Source organism: Gasterosteus aculeatus, chromosome 21, assembly GCF_964276395.1.
Source record: "Gasterosteus aculeatus chromosome 21, fGasAcu3.hap1.1, whole genome shotgun sequence".
NCBI lineage: Eukaryota > Metazoa > Chordata > Actinopteri > Perciformes > Gasterosteidae > Gasterosteus > Gasterosteus aculeatus.
This window is the reverse complement of record NC_135708.1, coordinates 17,056,189-17,073,540: the sequence shown is the minus strand read 5'-3', so window position 1 is coordinate 17,073,540 and position 17,352 is coordinate 17,056,189. Positions and strand designations below refer to the sequence as shown.

At 50.9% G+C, this 17,352-nt stretch overlaps 1 protein-coding gene across 10 annotated transcripts in view; it reads left to right on the top strand.

Moving 5' to 3' along the window:
* Window positions 1–17,352, top strand: part of cacnb2a (calcium channel, voltage-dependent, beta 2a) — a 37,064-nt gene that overhangs the window by 3,765 nt on the left and 15,947 nt on the right. For 2 of the 10 annotated variants that reach the window (XM_078095963.1, XM_078095960.1), the window contains exon 1: window positions 13,948–14,264. The exons of 2 other annotated variants lie outside the window; for them this stretch is intronic. In XM_078095963.1, the coding sequence (XP_077952089.1) occupies window positions 14,232–14,264 (33 nt within the window). In that variant the 5' untranslated portion in view covers window positions 13,948–14,231. Of the gene's footprint in view, window positions 1–2,740; window positions 2,897–6,594; window positions 7,011–8,766; window positions 9,068–10,474; window positions 10,591–13,947; window positions 14,265–17,352 lie in introns of those variants that run through there. 6 more of the 10 variants (XM_078095958.1, XM_078095962.1, XM_078095959.1 and 3 more) reach the window with 6 other exon arrangements.

The window sequence follows — 17,352 nt, the reverse complement described above, 5'->3', positions numbered from 1 at the left end:
TCCCCACGACCCTGAATAATAATAAAGTTCCTTTAAATAGCGCTTCTCTAAAACACACTTTACAAAGTGCTCGGTGGAGAGTGAGAAGCAGAGAGCGACAACAGAGCGAAACCCGAGTGAAGAACAGCTTGAAAGAAGTCGACAAAGGTCCGTCCCCAGTGGGGAAATAAAAACGCATCATTTATTCTGTCTGTTCCACAAAAGGACATCTCTCAATGTGAGTGTTTAAGCAACGAAAAAGAGTGAAAAGAAAAGCATACGTTTGAAAGAAGCACAGGGAACGATGCCATTGGAAAAATGAAACGGTGACAAAAGGGATCTTTTTACGCGGTGGTCCGAACTTTGATCGGCATAACTCGCCGACTATTATGTCATAATCAACCTCCCACACTCACTGTCCATGTAAACGGTTGCGCCAGGCTCTGCGTCGCCTCCACATACAACATCGTCCTCGCGTCCGCCGCTTTTCAGCGGCGCGTCGCCACAGTTGGAAATGGACTTGGAAGCTGCATCCATGATGGATGGAGGTTAAATCGGCTGCTCAATCACACTTCATAGAAGCACCCGGCCGCCATCTAGTGGAAAAATTAATCATTTCCCTTTGAGATATGCTTTGAGATAAAAAGAAAATGTGAACAAAGAAGATTTATTAGGTTTTAAAGATGGAGGCGGAATGTTAACAAGCTGCTGACCGCTCCGCTATGTCATTTTGTTATCGTATTTGTGATTTGAAAGCTGTGCCATGAAATTGGCACAAGAAGAGATTGTTTTGAGGCTGTTATTTGGTTACAAAAAATGTGCCTGCAACTGAATATTGTTATTGATTATTCTGTGGTTTTCTTGGTTCATTTTTAGGCCGTCACAGTTTATTGACAGTTTATTTTATTATGAGAATAGCAACCACATCGCAAGTGTCTTTATAAGGTGCACAGATCGATGCATTTAATTAGCTGATCTCAGCAGGTTGAGGTCGTCTCCTGGAGAGTGAAGGAGTACTTAGTATACAGAATGGGTCTGCTTGTGCACAGTATTCCCGTCAGTAGTAGTAGTATTTCTTTGCGTGAGCAGAGTGATGACTTCTCCGAAGGGCGGGGCGGGGCGGGGGGGCGGGGGGGGGTCTGTGACAAATAACCGGATGGATGAACAGGATTCCATTCGCACTCTCTCCGCTCCATCACCGCTGACGCGGGTGAATTATGGGCGGTGACCTGAAGGAGCTTCGATGCTGATGAAGGGTGGAGGCTCCTGTCAGGCTGGAGATACTCGTCGTTACTCTACTGATACTGTCGCCGGTGAGCCGGGCAGAAGCGACCCTGCGGCGTCCAAATGTGTTTCTCAAAAAGACAAAATATTCCTTCTTGCACTTGATTTCTAATTTCAACTAATGAACTTTTCCCAAAGCGACGAGCTTTGAGGTCACTTGAGGCATTCTACAGCTGTTGCCACATCTGGAGTAGTGAAACAAAATAGATATGAATACTCTGTGATTGTTCACTCTTGGCATAATAATAACGTAGCTTATTAGAGATTGTCGTCTTTATCAACTTCACTCTTGCAGAATAAAACAAATGCATGTGGAAATATTACATGTTTTACGAAATTCTGCCACATGTTATTAAAGTTTCAGATGAAGCGATCTTCATGTTGAACACGACCCCAAAATGAGCTTGTTTTCATTAAAAGCCATAATGTGTTTACTGTAATACCATCAAACGTGTCTTCTGTCATATCTTATTGTTCTCATACATTCATTTTCTAGACATTTCAAGACCTTTTTAAATTCAGTCCATCACGCTGTGTGCTCTTCAATTCAAAAACCCGCCCGCCATCGCGCTGTGTGTGTGAAAATCACCTCGGCAGCCCCCCCCCCCTGGCGCCCCCCCACCCCGCCACGCTGAGGCCAACAGGCAGGATTATGTGCACCTCCTGCTGACGCAGCAGTTAACAGCCCGCAGGTCGGCCCGGACTCAATCGCCTGAGTGCAGCGGTGAAGGGCGGAGCGGAGGTGTGTGCGCCTGGGTGGGGGTGGGGGGGGGGGGGGGACAACGATCACACCAGCCCCCCGCGTGAAAACGGGCGCATCTCCTGCGCTGCTCTGCACAGAGAGACACACACACGCACACACACACACGTGTGTGTGTGTGTGTGTGTGTCAGACTCTTAAAGCAGCCTCAACCTCGGATGCAAGGAGGCAGAGAGTTTGGAGGCGGCGCCTTTCCATCCGGACCGCAGTCAGTGGACGGCCCTCAGAGCTCCACCTCCCTCAACTTGCGAGCGTGCATGTGCGCGTGCACGTGTCTGTTTGGGACGATGAGCGTGTCTAAATCCGCCAGCAGTTGAGCCAGCAGCGTGCCGGTCCTGCAACTGTACCTCTCTGCTACGGCGCAGCGGCACTGCAGAGGAGTGTGGGGGAGGGACAGGGTGGGTGAAGGGGGGGGGGACGGACGCACTCGGCTCCGACCCGCACCTCGCCGCGGGCTCGTGGACAGCGGTCTGGAGATGTGTCGAAGAGGAGGAAGAAGAGGAGGAGGAGGAGGAGGAGGAGGAGGGGGGGTGCGTTGGATTTCATGAATCCTGAGAGTTTCTGAGTCGGGGAGGAGAGGAGGAGGAGGAGGGGGGGAGGTTTGGGGGGGACACGTCAGTCCTCCTCTCACTCCTCCGTAGAGGAGCTCTTCTGCCTCTTCTTCACCGCCCCCCCCCCCTCCGCCCATCCCCCTCCCCTCCCCTCCCTCGGACGTCCTCGCAACCCCCGGCGGGGGCCGAGCGAGCCGGCGCGGGGCGAGGCTGAGCGGATGCCGCTGCCCGACAGGGAGTCTGTGAGCGGCTCCTCCCCGCCCTGGTCCCCTTCATGCCGTGCTGTGGGCTGGGCCATCGCCGGAGAGCAGAGCTTCCATATGTGAGTCCGGGGCTCCGATGCCCGTTTTCATCACGAGAGTTACAAGGGGGGGGGAGAGCAAAGCCGATGACGGCGGCATGTGGAGACTCGTGTGGTTAAAAGTGCCTGATTGTGCTGTATGAATAATTGATTTATTTTGTTTCACTTGCATGCATAACTTCACCTGAAAACGCCAGTGTTGCTTGCAAGAACGGCACTGAATAGAATCGGTGGACGCTTGCCAGGTCCCACCCCCCCCCCTCCCTCTTATACCCACTCCCCCATGTGTTGATGAGGGCTCTCTGCTAGATCTCAGTCCTGAAACCGGTCCTGAATGCTGCAGCATTTAGCTGAGGTATTTTCTGCAGAGTGCTGTCCCCGCCGCCAGACACCATAAATCTTTCATTTCATATTTATTCCGGGACACAGCGGAGCTTGTGATGTTATGGAATACAGAGTGGGTTCACGCTTGCACGTGCTCGGTCAGGAGCTGCACTTCGTTGGGCTCCGCTGGTTTATTTCACGTGTGCCTTGTGTTTATAAGCCTGACATTGTGGCTCTTTGTTGCGCTGAAATGCAGCCGCGGGGGGGAAATGTGGCCCTGCGTCTTCCAGCAGGTATGACTTGAGATGGGAAATTAAATTCCGTCCTTTGGCGTCATTCATTTTGTCATTCAGCGGTGGTCGGTTTCTGTAAACTCCCGTGTGCATAGCGGGAAATTGCACAAAGAACATTACGAATGAAAGAATATTTTTCAGTGTCATCCACACGATGTTCCAGCGATGCAGTTGCAGACGTTCTTTCCTAAATGAGTTTACCACTAGATGGCCATGTTACACTCTCACACACACACTGAAGAAACTGCATCGACGCCACTCGAGGCTCAGAAATAGTTTGCATGAGGCGGAACTTGTTTTCATTATTTCATTGTTTCTTATTTTCAGAAAAGATCCCCAAATCCAAGACAGAAGCTCATTGGACAAAATGTTCTGAGCTCAGTGGGCCGACATGAGAATAAAACCGCTGACACGTCAATGCAGATCTTTGTGAAGACTCCTATATAAGAGAAGGAGAACTGCTCGCTGACCTTTTGTGCCGACTAGTTTGGTGCGTTATGTCCAATCCACATTTAACTGCTCAACTGAGCTTTCATGCAACCCAGTGGATTGGAGCAGGACCGGCTGTTGGTTCTCCCCATCGGACAGTCTGAGCCTCGTGTGTAAGGCGTTTGCGTGAGAACGGACTGATCATTGCGGGCGGAGCACAATGGGCAACATGTGTGATGCAACCACTGCTCACGCTGGGCGCGAGATTATGAACGAGCTCCGTTGAACCCGAATATTTGGGAGGACCGTCGAGCAACTGCGGCCAGTGCAGAACGTGCACAAAGGGCTTTAGATATTGTGGTCAAATCAATAAAAAGAGAAAGAAAAAGACTATTAATATGTGCACCACACGCGTATGTATACTATATACATACATCCTTTATTTTACATGATATCTAGTGTGATAAGCGTGAAGCTTTCGCCTGCTGGGGGTGCTAAAAGTACCCCATAAAGAACAAGTAATGGCAGATACTGAGGTAAAAAAAAACTGTAATTATTCCCCCTGAAAATACTGAGCTGTGTGTTCGTGCTGAGCTAATCTCCCGTTAGTCTGACCTGGAATTCCCAGGTTTCCGGACTGTGTTTTCGGGGGCCGACTCCGGTTTCCTTTGCAGACGTCGTGCGTTCTTTCACTTTTTTCGGGACGATATGGAATTGCCCGAAAAAAACTGGGCAGATAATCGGCCACGGGGGCCCTGAGCAATGCCTTTATTGCCTTTTGCACAATCCATCGGCTCACGATGGGACTGGAAAGTGTGATGTATATCTGTGAGGGGCGGAGCCAATTAGGAGTAAAGCTTCGCCTCGGCCTGGAAACGGTGACGTCAGCGGCACCGTTTGCTGAGTCCGTGTGCAGCGAGTTTTGAAAGCCTCACGTGTCTGGAAACGGTGAAGTCATGGGGGGGGGGGGTTACTGTGATGGTTTTGAAAGTCCCTGAAATGGGGCATTGTGGTATCGTCGTAGTGAGGGGGCCTCATTTCCTGTCAGTAGTTAACCATCAGTGAAGGTGAAAAATAAAAAATGGAGTAGAGAATCTCTTATTGCGTTGGCTTTGTCTTGCCCGTCGCATATCATTTAAAATGAATTGCTCTATTTCCTTTTTATGTGGGAAAAGCTTTTTCAGTATTTTCTTCATTTCATTTACAAAACACTCCTTTCAAAAAAAGTGTAATGAATAAAAACGGAATAATAATAGACAAAAAATGACATCTTTCAACCACACAGTCTGCAGCCACAGCCGGGTCTGATGGAGTATTGTAAGCTCTGCAGGTATTTGGTCAGAAAGTCAAATAAACATTTCTGGCCGAATGGCAAACTGTACACAATGTTCCTGTCCGGCCAGCGCCGGTAGTGAAAAGACTGAGCGATATCTGCCAGCACGCGGTTTCAAAGCCTGCTGCATGCGATCCATACATGTGAAGTCATTTACTCCCTCCGCTGAATGTTGATGTCATTTCCAACGCGTCACATCGGCTGCTTCGCTATCAGCGGAGAGCAGCTGCGTTGAGGCCTGCAGGGCCCTCATCCATTTCTGACAGGCTTGCAGTTTTCTGGCACAAGCGATTTCATTAATTCCTGTAATTTGGGTGAGACGAGGTTCAGCGAGAGACGAGGTTCGGTTTGGTGGGACGACCGTGACTCCGTTATTAACCAACAGCGTCTCCAGTAACGACCCACAGGAGCTAAAGAGTCTGTGGACAAAAACGGGCACGGACATGAAGGAATGAAGGAGCGGTGAGCACCTCAAGACGGAGGGGGGGGGCTGCCAGGCCTTAAAACAGGGGCAGATGTTTTATGAGGCCAATTAACAGCGAAGAGCCGCGGACAACCGGAGGAGTGCTGGCAGCCCATATGGATACGAGAGAGAATTAACTGGAGCGATCTAGAGCGTTGGGGGTTTAACAGCCTTGTGTTTGTGGCATTCGCTGATTCATCGTCAATTATTGAAGAATACGTCACAATATAAGAGCACAAATTCAACAGAATAGTTCCAGTCCTTTTTTTTTTTTTTGCAAGCAGATTTCTGGAGATTCAATTCCTGTGCAGCCGCTCACATCGGCGCGGGGCAGAACTCCCCCCTTGCTCATGTGAGTAATCCGGATGGACTTGTGCAAACAGACGGGCTGACGGGGAGAAGCTGCTGCAGTCACAGAGAGGGAAGATGAGACGGGGGGGGGGGAGCAGGAGAGCATCTTGCATCTGCCACGGCACTCGTCTCTTAGCAAAGAGGTGTCATGGCTACAGGTGCCAGCCGGGCGAGGACGCGTCCCCCCTTGAGAGGTGGAGGCGGCAGAGGGATCGGGTGGCGCGTGGAGCACGGAGGAGGAAGGGGAGGATAGATAGATGGAGGATGAAGTCAATGGTCAGCTTCCCTCGGCTCTTCCTGGAGGTGTCGGCTGACCTGCCAGTCAGCGGAGAGTCCCGTCCTCTCATCCGGAGAATCGGCACGTTCACCCTAATGCTTCTATAAGCTACACCCCCCCCCCCCCCCCCTCCTTCCGGGAGCCAACCACAAAGATCGGCTTGGCGATTGGGTGCGCGTGGAGGCTCAGCAGGGCGGGGTTAAACCTGCTGGGATGTTTCATATTCATACTCGGCGTGAATACATAATCAGTACATCAGGTCACTGCGCGCCGGCAGGAGGAAGAGCCGCTGGCTTTTGCCGGGTGATTGTTGCGTGACTTTTCCTCTTTTTTTTTGGTTATTTGCCTGTTTCATTTTGCCGCCACGCGGAGGGAACTTTGTTTCGTGGCGAAAAGCGAGGTCCCAGCCTGCCGACAGATGCCGGGTTGGGTTCTGTCGCCGGCAGGTCCGCGGGGCAGATGACGACCTATGGCTGAGCGGGACGCGACCCTCGGCCGTCACCCCTGACCCCGCTCGGACCCGCCCACCCGGCGGGCCGCCGGGCTGAAATCCGCTGAGGAGGAGCGGGTCGAGGGGAGGTTCGGGGGGTTGGGGGGGGAGGGAGGGGGGTTCCTCTCTCCCCGTTGCCATGATCAAACAAGCCAAGAATAAGAATGTCTCCTGGGTAAGTGAGGTGTGGTCGGGGGACTTGAACCACTCTGTGCTGTGCACTATTGATACGATGCTGCTTTAACAGATTACGTGCAGACTAGTACAGAGTGCAGCCGGCGGTTTTCGATGCTCCTGTGCCCGGTGGCCGTTCCAAAGAGAGGCTTAGAGATTTATCCATTATATAACTACACGCTACTACATGCCCACTTTATGGAATCAGACTGCCGACTCTGCCCGAGGTACAAGGTGCGTGTCTGATGCTGAGGTAATAGAACTCGAGGCCGAGTATCTGATAAAAAGCACGGCCGTTTGCTCGTACTCGATACCAATAGGTGGACCGGTATTTTCTGTCATTTCCTCCTCTTACGTGTGCAAGTTTGTGCCATCTGATTCTTTGCCAGTGCAGAAGGATCAGGGGGAGATTAGAGTGAGAGTGGCTTTGCGAGGATGAAATCAGCTACTTGGGGAAGGGGGGGTGGGGGCAGGGAGGAGAGGATGTGATGGAGAGTCTCACTCCTCTCCGTCCGTGCACCTTTTAAAAAAAAGGATCACTTGATCCTGCAGTCGCTCCGCCCGGCCTCTTTTGTCGCGTAATCTCTCTTGCTGGAGTCGCTGTACGTCAGGCGTGCGAGCGACACGGTCGCGGTGTGATTCACGCCATGCGTTGCTCTCCTCAGCGGGCGTCGGCGTTTGCGTCATGGTCCAGCACACGCCGACGTGTGCACATGTGCGCGACGGGAGCAGTACATGTGTGTGTGTGTGTTTTCCTCCGGAGGGAAACGCTGCTCCACTTTAGCTCGACCCTCCAATATGCCGCATATGTCACGCTACTACTCTGGAGCAGCCCAGCTCGCCATGATCGCCCCGGCACACGTGGCGGCGGAGAGTTTGAGTAGCTTTTAAAAAAAAAAAAGACTCGTTATCAATCGCTGATTAACGAGGCGTTTTGGCAGTTCGTACTTTACGTCGGGTACATTTTTCATTCAGAAATAACAACAGAGAAAGTCAGTGTCAATAGAACGCGGTTAAAGGGTCTGAGCAGACTGCCTATGACCTCTCACACGACCCTTTCATTTCCCAGTGTTGTTGTAGTGCCGCGGGGCCCTTGATGAACAACACACTGACGAGGCTCATTTCATCTGATGTGAAAAGCATCACGTCTGGGAAGGTTCCACGAAGAACCGCCACCCACTACAGCACCATTTCATCTTTAAGAAACTTAAGTTCTCAATTCAAGTTTGGAGTTAATGCATTGGGGAGAGGGAGGGTTCCCGGGAACACAACCGAGTGCGTTTGCAGAAAGGGCGCTGATCCCAGGTATCCACTTGTCTGTCCGATAAGCCTGATGACATTGAGGTGGGCAGCGCCCGGCGGATTAGGACTCCAGATGGTGCTGTTACTGCCTCCCCGCACAGCTGCAAGAGGTCACGTGTTTTACTACGACGCCGTTCGGCCCGATAAAGCCGACCGTCGCAAGTGTCCGATCACAGCCAGGGGGGGAAGAGGGGGGGGGGGGGGGGGTTCATGGTGTTTCAAAGTGCGTTTGTGCGGTTCCGTCCGCGCTTTATAGCGTCGTGTCGCTGCGTTGACCCCGCAGCAGATGTCACGCTATCAAATTAAAGCTTAATGCCCGGCCGGCAGGAGAAAAAAAAAAAAAAAAACACTACCGAGCCGACCATGACACCGCAGAGCTTAAACACTTGATTGCGTGTGTGTGTGTGTGTGTGTGTGTGTGTGTGTGTGTGTGTGATCCGTCTGAGAGACTCTCCACATCAGGCATGACACTGTTGGTGATGACAGCGTCTCGTTTTCTCTCCTTTTTACAAAATAAAAAATCACCCAGGAAGAGGCACCGGAAAGAAAAACCAAATTAGAGCAACAGTTTCATCACTGTGGTAGAGAGGGTTTTTTTTTTTTAATGCCAGGCGTCAGCTGCTCGCACCCCTGGGTCACGGTACTGTGGACAAAAACCAGGGGATTTGCATAATTCATTGCGGTCGCTGTGGAACGGAGAGGCGACGCAGGTGTCCCGGCCGCTGTGGGAGGGCGAGCATGTCTAAGAAGCCAAAGGTAAAAAAAAAAAAAAACAGAAGAAAAGAAATTACTTTTTATTTGTTCTTGTTTCTTTCTATTGTTTCTGCGTAAAATCGCTTGTTTTGCCAAAGCTTTGGCCTCGCTCTTGCGGCTTAAAAATCGTTTTTTTCTCTGTTTGCAAATGTCTTTTATGAGCGCTGTCTTTTTGTGTGTGTGTGTGCGTGTGAGACGGCGTCCGCTGTCTCGGCCTCCATCCTGTCCCCGAGGCCGGTAGTGGACCTCGCATAAGTAGAGCTTAGTTTTTAATCAGGGATCCACGGGGGACTGCGTCTGTCCTCCAGCCCTGCAGAAAGGCTGGACGCTTGCAGGTGAAAGACGATCTGCTGGCTCACCTTTCCCGTCCTGAGCGTAGATACCTGCAACAGCTCTGCTGATGCGTCAGGAAATCTCATGTAGATGGTTTGGGGCGGCATGATTTAATCTTTGTTATTTTACCAAAATGTAGGGCAGTGTATTTCCCAGCCTTTCAACTTGTGATCCGTTGGAATTAAAGTAGTTTTGTCCTTGTTTCTGACATCCAGCAGCATTCTCCATTACTGTGTTTGCTGGTGCATTGCCATGATTTAAACTAAATAAGAACATTGTCGAGAAGGAGGTCATTGATCCATTAACTGACTAGAGAAAAGGTAGCGATGGGTTCGCTTCCACGTAACCTGAGCGATGGGAAATCTTCCCCCAAACGGCTTTTCAGCCGCTTCCCGGCCGTCCTTCCCGTCGGCCGTTGTTCTACTCTAAATCCTGGATTGGTCGAAAGGCAGAAGCAGATTTTAAATCCCCTTACCGAAAGAAGCAATCATCACAAAGTGAGTCAAGGGGGATCAAGTGGACACAAGCAATCACCCCCGCGTGCGTGGTTGCGTGCGTGGTTGCGTGCGTGGTTGTGTGAGTCGGTGCCTCCCTCCTGTGAGCGGTGTGCGGGACACCGAGGGGTCACGGGACGACACAGGAGATGATCGCCTGACTCCGGACTGCTCAAACTGTGCGACGGGGGCCCCGAGTTAGGAGCCCGTCGGGGCGTTCAGAAGGTTTAATGTTTTTAGTATATTTAGAGCACACAATTACTGTGTATCCAAAGCCTGTTATAAATATTCCTCTGTGCTTTGGTTTTAGACTAGTTGCTTCCCATCTTTGGGCCCAGGCAGATAAACGAGAACGTGTGTTTTGCGCCCGGCGTGCGAGTGACCTCTGCCAGAGTCGGCCCGACCCGTCCGTGACGACATCGGCCACAACGACCCCCAATTTGCCGGCTGAAGAGTTTTTCCGTGCGGTCCAGCCGATGCGTTCGTTGATGTGCTCAGCGAGCGTGAAGTGACCCGGCGCCACACACACACACACACACACCGGCGGGCTCGCACTCCGCTGCCGGCAAACGCCGCTGCACTTCACAAGCTGCCGATCCTTCGCCGCCCGGCGCCGCCGCCGAGCCGATGATCTTCATTCCGCTGGGGATGCTCGACAAGTTGTCTCTGTCTCCATTGACTAAGCGCATCTTGGGGAGGGTAAGCTTCACTCCGCCCTCCTCTCCGCTCTCCGTCGCTCTCTCTAACGCGGCGCCATCAGTCCTTTCCTTTCCCTCCTCGTGTGTGTAATCAGAGACGGCCGCCGCGGCCGCGTGTGGTAGCTAGGTAACCCCGGGCCCGGGGGCGGGGCGCCGGCTGCGGGGTTTTCATTTATCCCTAATTAAACACTGTCTTCTGTGTGTTAAATACAAAATACAGAAGTTGCTAGGCAACCAGCAACGACTGCAAGAAGTTACGGCTCCCTGCTGAGAAGTCGTTTGGTAAATTGTTATTTTTAAACGACAGAGCCAGACTGGTTCTTCCCCCACGTTTCTAGTCCGTATGCTAAGCTAACTAGCTGCAGCTACATGTTTATACCACGCAGCCGAGAGCATCAAAGTGACATGTAATGTATGATTTACATCACCTGAATACAGTGCTGCATTCACTGGCTTTTTTCTTTTCCTATGGACGCTTTGGAGAACAAACAAATAGGCCTTTTAGAGAGTAAAGAACTTCTGGACCGGTCCAGGTTCATTAGGATGAAAGCATTCTTGGCAAGGCTGAACACATTCTGGAAAGGGGCCTTTCTGACGGATCGGTGATCTAATTGTTGGATAATATCAAATCTGATGTTTGTGCTGGATATTGTTTCTGTCACCGATGGTCCGGGTGGGAACCGATCAATTATCGTTGTTTTGTCCTGTGTGAGGATGTCTTCAGTGTTATGATCTCCTGTTGATGTAACACAGGTCCAGTCGTGGTCCTGAGTGCTTTTACCCTGGCACGGGCGTCTGGCAGAGGACGGGTGTTTTGGACTGTTTACTGTAATAGCGAGTGGTGGCAACCACTTTGAAAGTGTTGGAGCGGCCCGGTGGACGAGTGGGTTGTACGGCAGACTGAACCAGCCGCGAGCTTCAGCGATCTGGCTCGGTAAAAAAAGTCATCAGTAAAAAGTTGAGGTGTTCCAGCTTCACATTTACCGAGTTGTCGCTGCGACGTTCCTTTTGTCAACTAATCCCACCACGAGCAACAATGCGCTGATTCTCTTGTGACCGCGTCTCCTTTTGTGGAGAAGTAAAAATGAATATCACCACAAACCGTATATACAAACCTTGTAAAATGTGGGCATTGCTATTTATTCTTTCTCTGATAAAACCTCCATTGCACAATATACATGAACGTGTTGGTTTAGGAGGTGCACCCCCATTAGGTGGAATGAGAAGGTCTGTAGAACGTTGCATGGTTCAGAGAGACGTCGACACCATCAGTCCGTTCGACCCCCCCACCAGGCGAGTCTTTAGCTACGGTGTCACTTTTGGAAAAAATGTGAAGCACATGGGAGCGCTGCAATCGACCGCCGGCCTCGTGGTCCAGTTACTGAACGCTGGTTTTGTAAGCTATCCGGGGCTCCGCGCGCCCGCCGGCGTGAGTGCCTCCTGACGTCACCGCCTGCGCCGCCAAACCCCCACCACCCCCCTCCCCGGCGGAGAGACATTGATCCGCTCAGAGAGTCCATTATGAGTTGCTGTTGGCAGGGACGAGCGCCATTGTATCATTGCATGACAGCAGTTACACAAAAATAGAGCAACCGATCAGGAGTGTAATTCACAGAACGCTAACAGAGATGCTAAAAAGACAGTGGATTTTTTTGCAGGAGGGCCGGCTCTCCCTGCCGGGACCCTCGAGCCGAGGGGGAACACAATATCAATAACCATGCATGGATTTTTACGCATTTCAACCCATTAACTCATTGCTTTGGTTCCCTTGGAGAGTCATTAGTAGTGAGCATTCAGAGGCGCCAGATCGCACGTCCTGATCAACTGTCACCGCGCTCAGCAGGCGGAGGTCTTTGCTTCCAGGGTTTGACTTAATTATAATCTGCTTTTCCCCTTCATTTACCATTGACCTCGCGCCACCACCGCAGGGCGAGAGCGGGACTCCAAACTGAGATGTGTTTAAAGGCTGAAGAGCAAAGGGGCTAATTGCTTTTTTCCTCCTATGACGGGAAATGTTTGGGAGCAATACTGGAGTTTAAAAGACAACGGAATATATCAGCTTTGGTTTTTGGGGAAAACCTCTTGAAGAGAAGACCTTATCCGTATGTTATTGCACAGTAAAGCAGACTATTGCAACCTTTTCCGTATGCAACATTGCATCGTTACACGGAAGCCAAGTACCGATCTGCTCTTCTAACTATTAATATTGCAAATACAAATGAATTATTACCGTTTTGCAGAAGTAACATGACATGAGAATGCTTAATCTTATTTCAACAGATGTTCACAAACTAAATAATTTGCTGTTATGGGTCACGTGACACTAATAGAAATATTACATATATATGTACTTCACACACATGTTTCATCGTCATTGTTCTGGTGCAATGAGGATAACTATCCCGCCGTGTGTCACGTGCCGGACACACACACACACACACACACACATACACAGGATGATAATCCTTAGAGAGGGGTTAACTCCGATCAAGCACAATATAATCCAGGATTTAGGATGGGCCGCCCAGAAAACATTTTCTCCCCACTGAAAAATACAAATCTGGGCTTTGCGGCGATGCTGAATAAAGCTCACCGCTCCTAGTTTTCTAGTTGCTGATCTTACAAGTTGGACACAAAATCCGAGCGCCCGCTCGCTCCACGGTGACCTCCGACCTTCCTCCGCTGTTAAAGCAGGACGACTGAAATTAGGCATTTTCTGAGTCATGTTTCACAGCGTTAAAGTACATTTAAGTGGCTCAGCCGACACGCGTCACAGCGTCAGATGTCCCTTTCATGTGTTTCTTGTTGTTGTTGTCGTCTTTTTCAACCCGTCACTTCATTACCAAACCAGCTTTTCCACGCCTTTTCAGTTTTGGATCCGCTCGCGTGTCACATGCTCCCCTTTTGTCTCGTGCGAGGTTAACGGCGTCGCGTCAAACGAACCAACGGAAAGTCTGAAACGACTCCGGTCCCCTCGATGATGAAAGCAAATATGGCCTTTCGTCAACGCAGTGGAGATAATCGCTTCCTGGCGCGTTGCCCTCCCTCCCCCCTTCCCTCCCCGACAACATGTGGCGAGACGGAAAAAAAAACGGTGGAGTTTGAATCCGTTCGGCCCGCCTCTCGCCGGAGTGTGTAACCTCTCCGAGGGAACGCACGTGAACTCCCCCGATCACACAGACATAATAAAGCTTTTCCAGCTGCTTCTGGTGCTTTCTGGAATTTTTCAGGCCGGCCCCGTTGGCCCAGAGACCTTACTTCCTCGGTGTGTGTGTGTGTGTGTGGGAGGGGAGAGGAGCACAGGGGGGTGGGTGGGTGGCGTGGGGGGTTGTTTTTTGGGGGCTGGAGGACGGTTGCGGCTCTCTGAAGGAGTGTTCTCCCAGCCGTGGGAAAGACGCTGATCTTTTCCTCCTGCCTCCCAGGGACCGAAGTAGGCCAAAGGAGGTCTGAGAGGAGCTGACTTCTTTCCTCCAGGCTCTCCAGACTTTAACCCCCCCCCCCTCGCCCCCTTTCCATCCCCCCCAAAAACCCTCTCCGGATCGCGGACTAGGGAATCTGTTCCTGTGCTCCGAGTGGAGATGGGAAGCAGCTGAGATTTTCTCCCAGCCGGGGCCGAGCCGCGGAGGGTCGGACGGGACGGTAATGTACCGCTCCGGCAGTGAGGAGTCAGACCTGGTAAGTTGGGAGTAAACAAGCTTCCCTGCGGTCCAGATGGGTTTTCCTTTCCCCCACTTTCCTGCGCTGAAGTGGACCGTGCCGCTCACGTCGCCCTCCCCTCCACCCGCCGAACAAATAGGACGGGCTCGCGCTGCCGGAGAAGGGAGGATGTCGAGCCGCGTCCCACTCACTGGGACCGGTTTGGGGACGGCGCTCAACAAGCAGAGCGAGGGAAAGAAGGCAAACAGCTGCTTTGTTTACGTGCAGAGACCAGTAAAGAGATCAAAACGTTTGTGGCTGCGACCTACTGAACAAGTTTGGTCTCAGCCACACGAGGCGAGCAAAGATTCTCTGTAGTTTCTCTTCGGTTTGTTCGTGTATCGCAGTGTGTGTGTGTGTGAAATATATTCCTGTGATAGTGATCAGTAATGGTTATCAGCTCCAAACGTATTCGTGACAAATCAGCTTCTAAAAGCAAGTTAAAAGCAGTCAACACGGACGAGTGTCGTTAAAACATGATCACTTCCGGTCCAGATACCAGATATTTGTGGTTTGGAATAAGAAAAACAGGTCAACCTGAAACCAGAGTGGAACACGGTCTCCTCAGCTTCATTGAGGTCAATATTATTGAGCACAATTACTTGATTCCGTCCCACCATGCATTTAGACCGAACACTTTGCAGCCCACCTTTTAAAGGGAAAGTCATCGATCCCATCGCTGTTGAGGTTATTGTAATTGAAATTGATTATAGGTTTCTTGCACAGCTATACGTCCATCCATTAATGCCATTAAATCATGTATCTAGATGTATGTGTTTAGGGCCACAGTGTGCATGTGTGTCTGTTGGTTCGAGAGAGTGTGTGTGTGTGCAACAGATCTGTCACGTTTATTTCTAGTAAATGAGAAGCTGCCTGCGGCTCTCTGCAGCTCAATCGATAGCTGCTAGTTGTTCTTTAAGCTCTGACAAAACCGATCCGGCTCCTCACTCGGGATCTCCTCAGGAGTTTAAACGTTTGGAAGTGAGATGTCAGCTTGAAGAAAGGTGCAGAATCCCACATTGATGGACGAGACCTTTGTGAGGCGAGACTTTTGTGTCTGTGGTGTTTCATAGAGAGAAAGCAGCAGCAACAACAACAGCAGCAGCCAACCAATTAGCCTAATTTATTATTCTTAACGCCGCCGGATATATATATCTATATACTTATATATGTATATACACAGACAATAAACTGTCAGAGTGATCTAGTTCCTTTATGCATTGATGTAGCTGAGAATCAGTTTTAAAAATCAATTTCTAAAACAGTTTTTTAAATTTCCCATCTTTCTCATCTGTGAGTATTAGATGCTTTTATTTGTCATGTAAGATAATAAACATTTAAATATTTTGGGGGTTTGGCTATTGTGAAAAAAAGAGTCTCTGCTATTCTATTCTATCCTTTTAGAATTTACCTGTGGCCTTTATATAGCAATATATGTTTTATGTGCCACTGTATTCTGGCTAATCCCCAATGCTTCTCTGCCAGCAAGACCGAATAGTGCATATAAATAATCTCCTAAAGGAATCGGTCCAAAGTATGTTATTTATCTCTGTTCGAATGAAATGAACCTCCCGTGTGCCGCGCGGTTCTCTTCGCTCCGCTGAAGACGGTTTAGCAGCTCGTTCTCTCTCAGCCGTTTCTCATCAATCACCCCCCCCCCCCCCTCCTCCCTCCCACCCACCCGGTGCTACGTTGAACAGCTGTGAGTGGATTCACGGCGATCGACAGCGATGCCCCTCTCGGGGCTTCTGCCGCCGGCTGCAGGTGCCGCTTACAGGTTGAAAGAGGATTAGCGCACGTTGATGCAGCGGCGGGGATCTCGATGTTATCGAGGCTACTGGTGCTTTACTTCAGGAAAAAGTGTCGACAAATAGCAGTGAACTCACGTGGAGTGAAGGATTCTGAGAGGAGGAATCCTGCTGACTTCATGTCTATTTGAGAATTTCGTTAATTGTTGTTAGGATTTCCTTTGAGTCTCTAGTAATCCAGGTGTGTGAATGAAGCTTAGCGTCTGATGGGTTCCCAGCTTTTCCAGCCTGCAGCGCTGCGCCCTTCCATCATGTGATTGACAGCCGGTGTGCGTCCTCCCCTGCGACGCGATGATGCACTTATCTAATGCACTGGCGCACGGGATGCTGGGTAAACACACGGGATGCTGGGTAAACACTGTTTCTTCATGGGCCTGTCGATGTCACCTTGACGTCAATGCGGCCAATCCTCCTTTTCTCCTCCTCCTCCTCCTCCTCCTCACCGCATTCCTCTCTCACATTCTTTCTCTCACAGTCGTTTCCCTCTCGCTCTCTCCCTTTCTCTCTTGTTTGAGTCGGCTCTCGCTGTCTCCGTGTGACGAAGGAGACGCCGTTTGTGGGCCGATGATTTTAATTGACTTCATGTTGCACTGAGGGAAGGAGCGCTGACGGACAGATGGCTGGTAAAAAGGCTGTTTTTTTATTTATTTATTCAGCCGAGAATGAGTCACGCCGAGCCAGAAAGCGCGAGCACACTCGGCCCATTGTCAGCGGCGTGCAGTCGGCTGCAGCCCGTCGGCCGGGACTGAACACGACTTGGCACGAGAGGCTGTCTTCGTTCTTCAATCATGATGCATAATGTGAGAAATATTGTGCAATCTCAACACGCCGGCCCATTGGTTTCCGCAGCCGATCGTTTTGATCCCTGGCGCATAGCGTTATAAATTCTACCGATCGTGTTCAAGGACTTCTTGCCCATGAGAACACTTTTTCTACATGGGATACACTCACAAAGTTGCTCTTATAGCGGCTAAAATAACTGACTGACTGCTTGGCGGCCTCCTTGTTTGGCCGCAGGGATTTGTTACGGTCTAATGCGACGATCGCCGAGCCGCCCGCCGCTGGGTCCCGTTGACCTTCCTCTGGAGAGCGCACAGTTGCGGCCAATCAACAGGCCCGTCCGTGTCAGCGTGGCAGCGGGTCTAGAGGTCAGCGCTGGCCCGGCGGCCCGAGGCTCACTCCCGTCGCTCTGCGTCTTTGTCGGCGAGCGCCGGCAGCTCTCGTCTCCGGGGGGGGCTTCTCGATCGGAGCATCTGCGA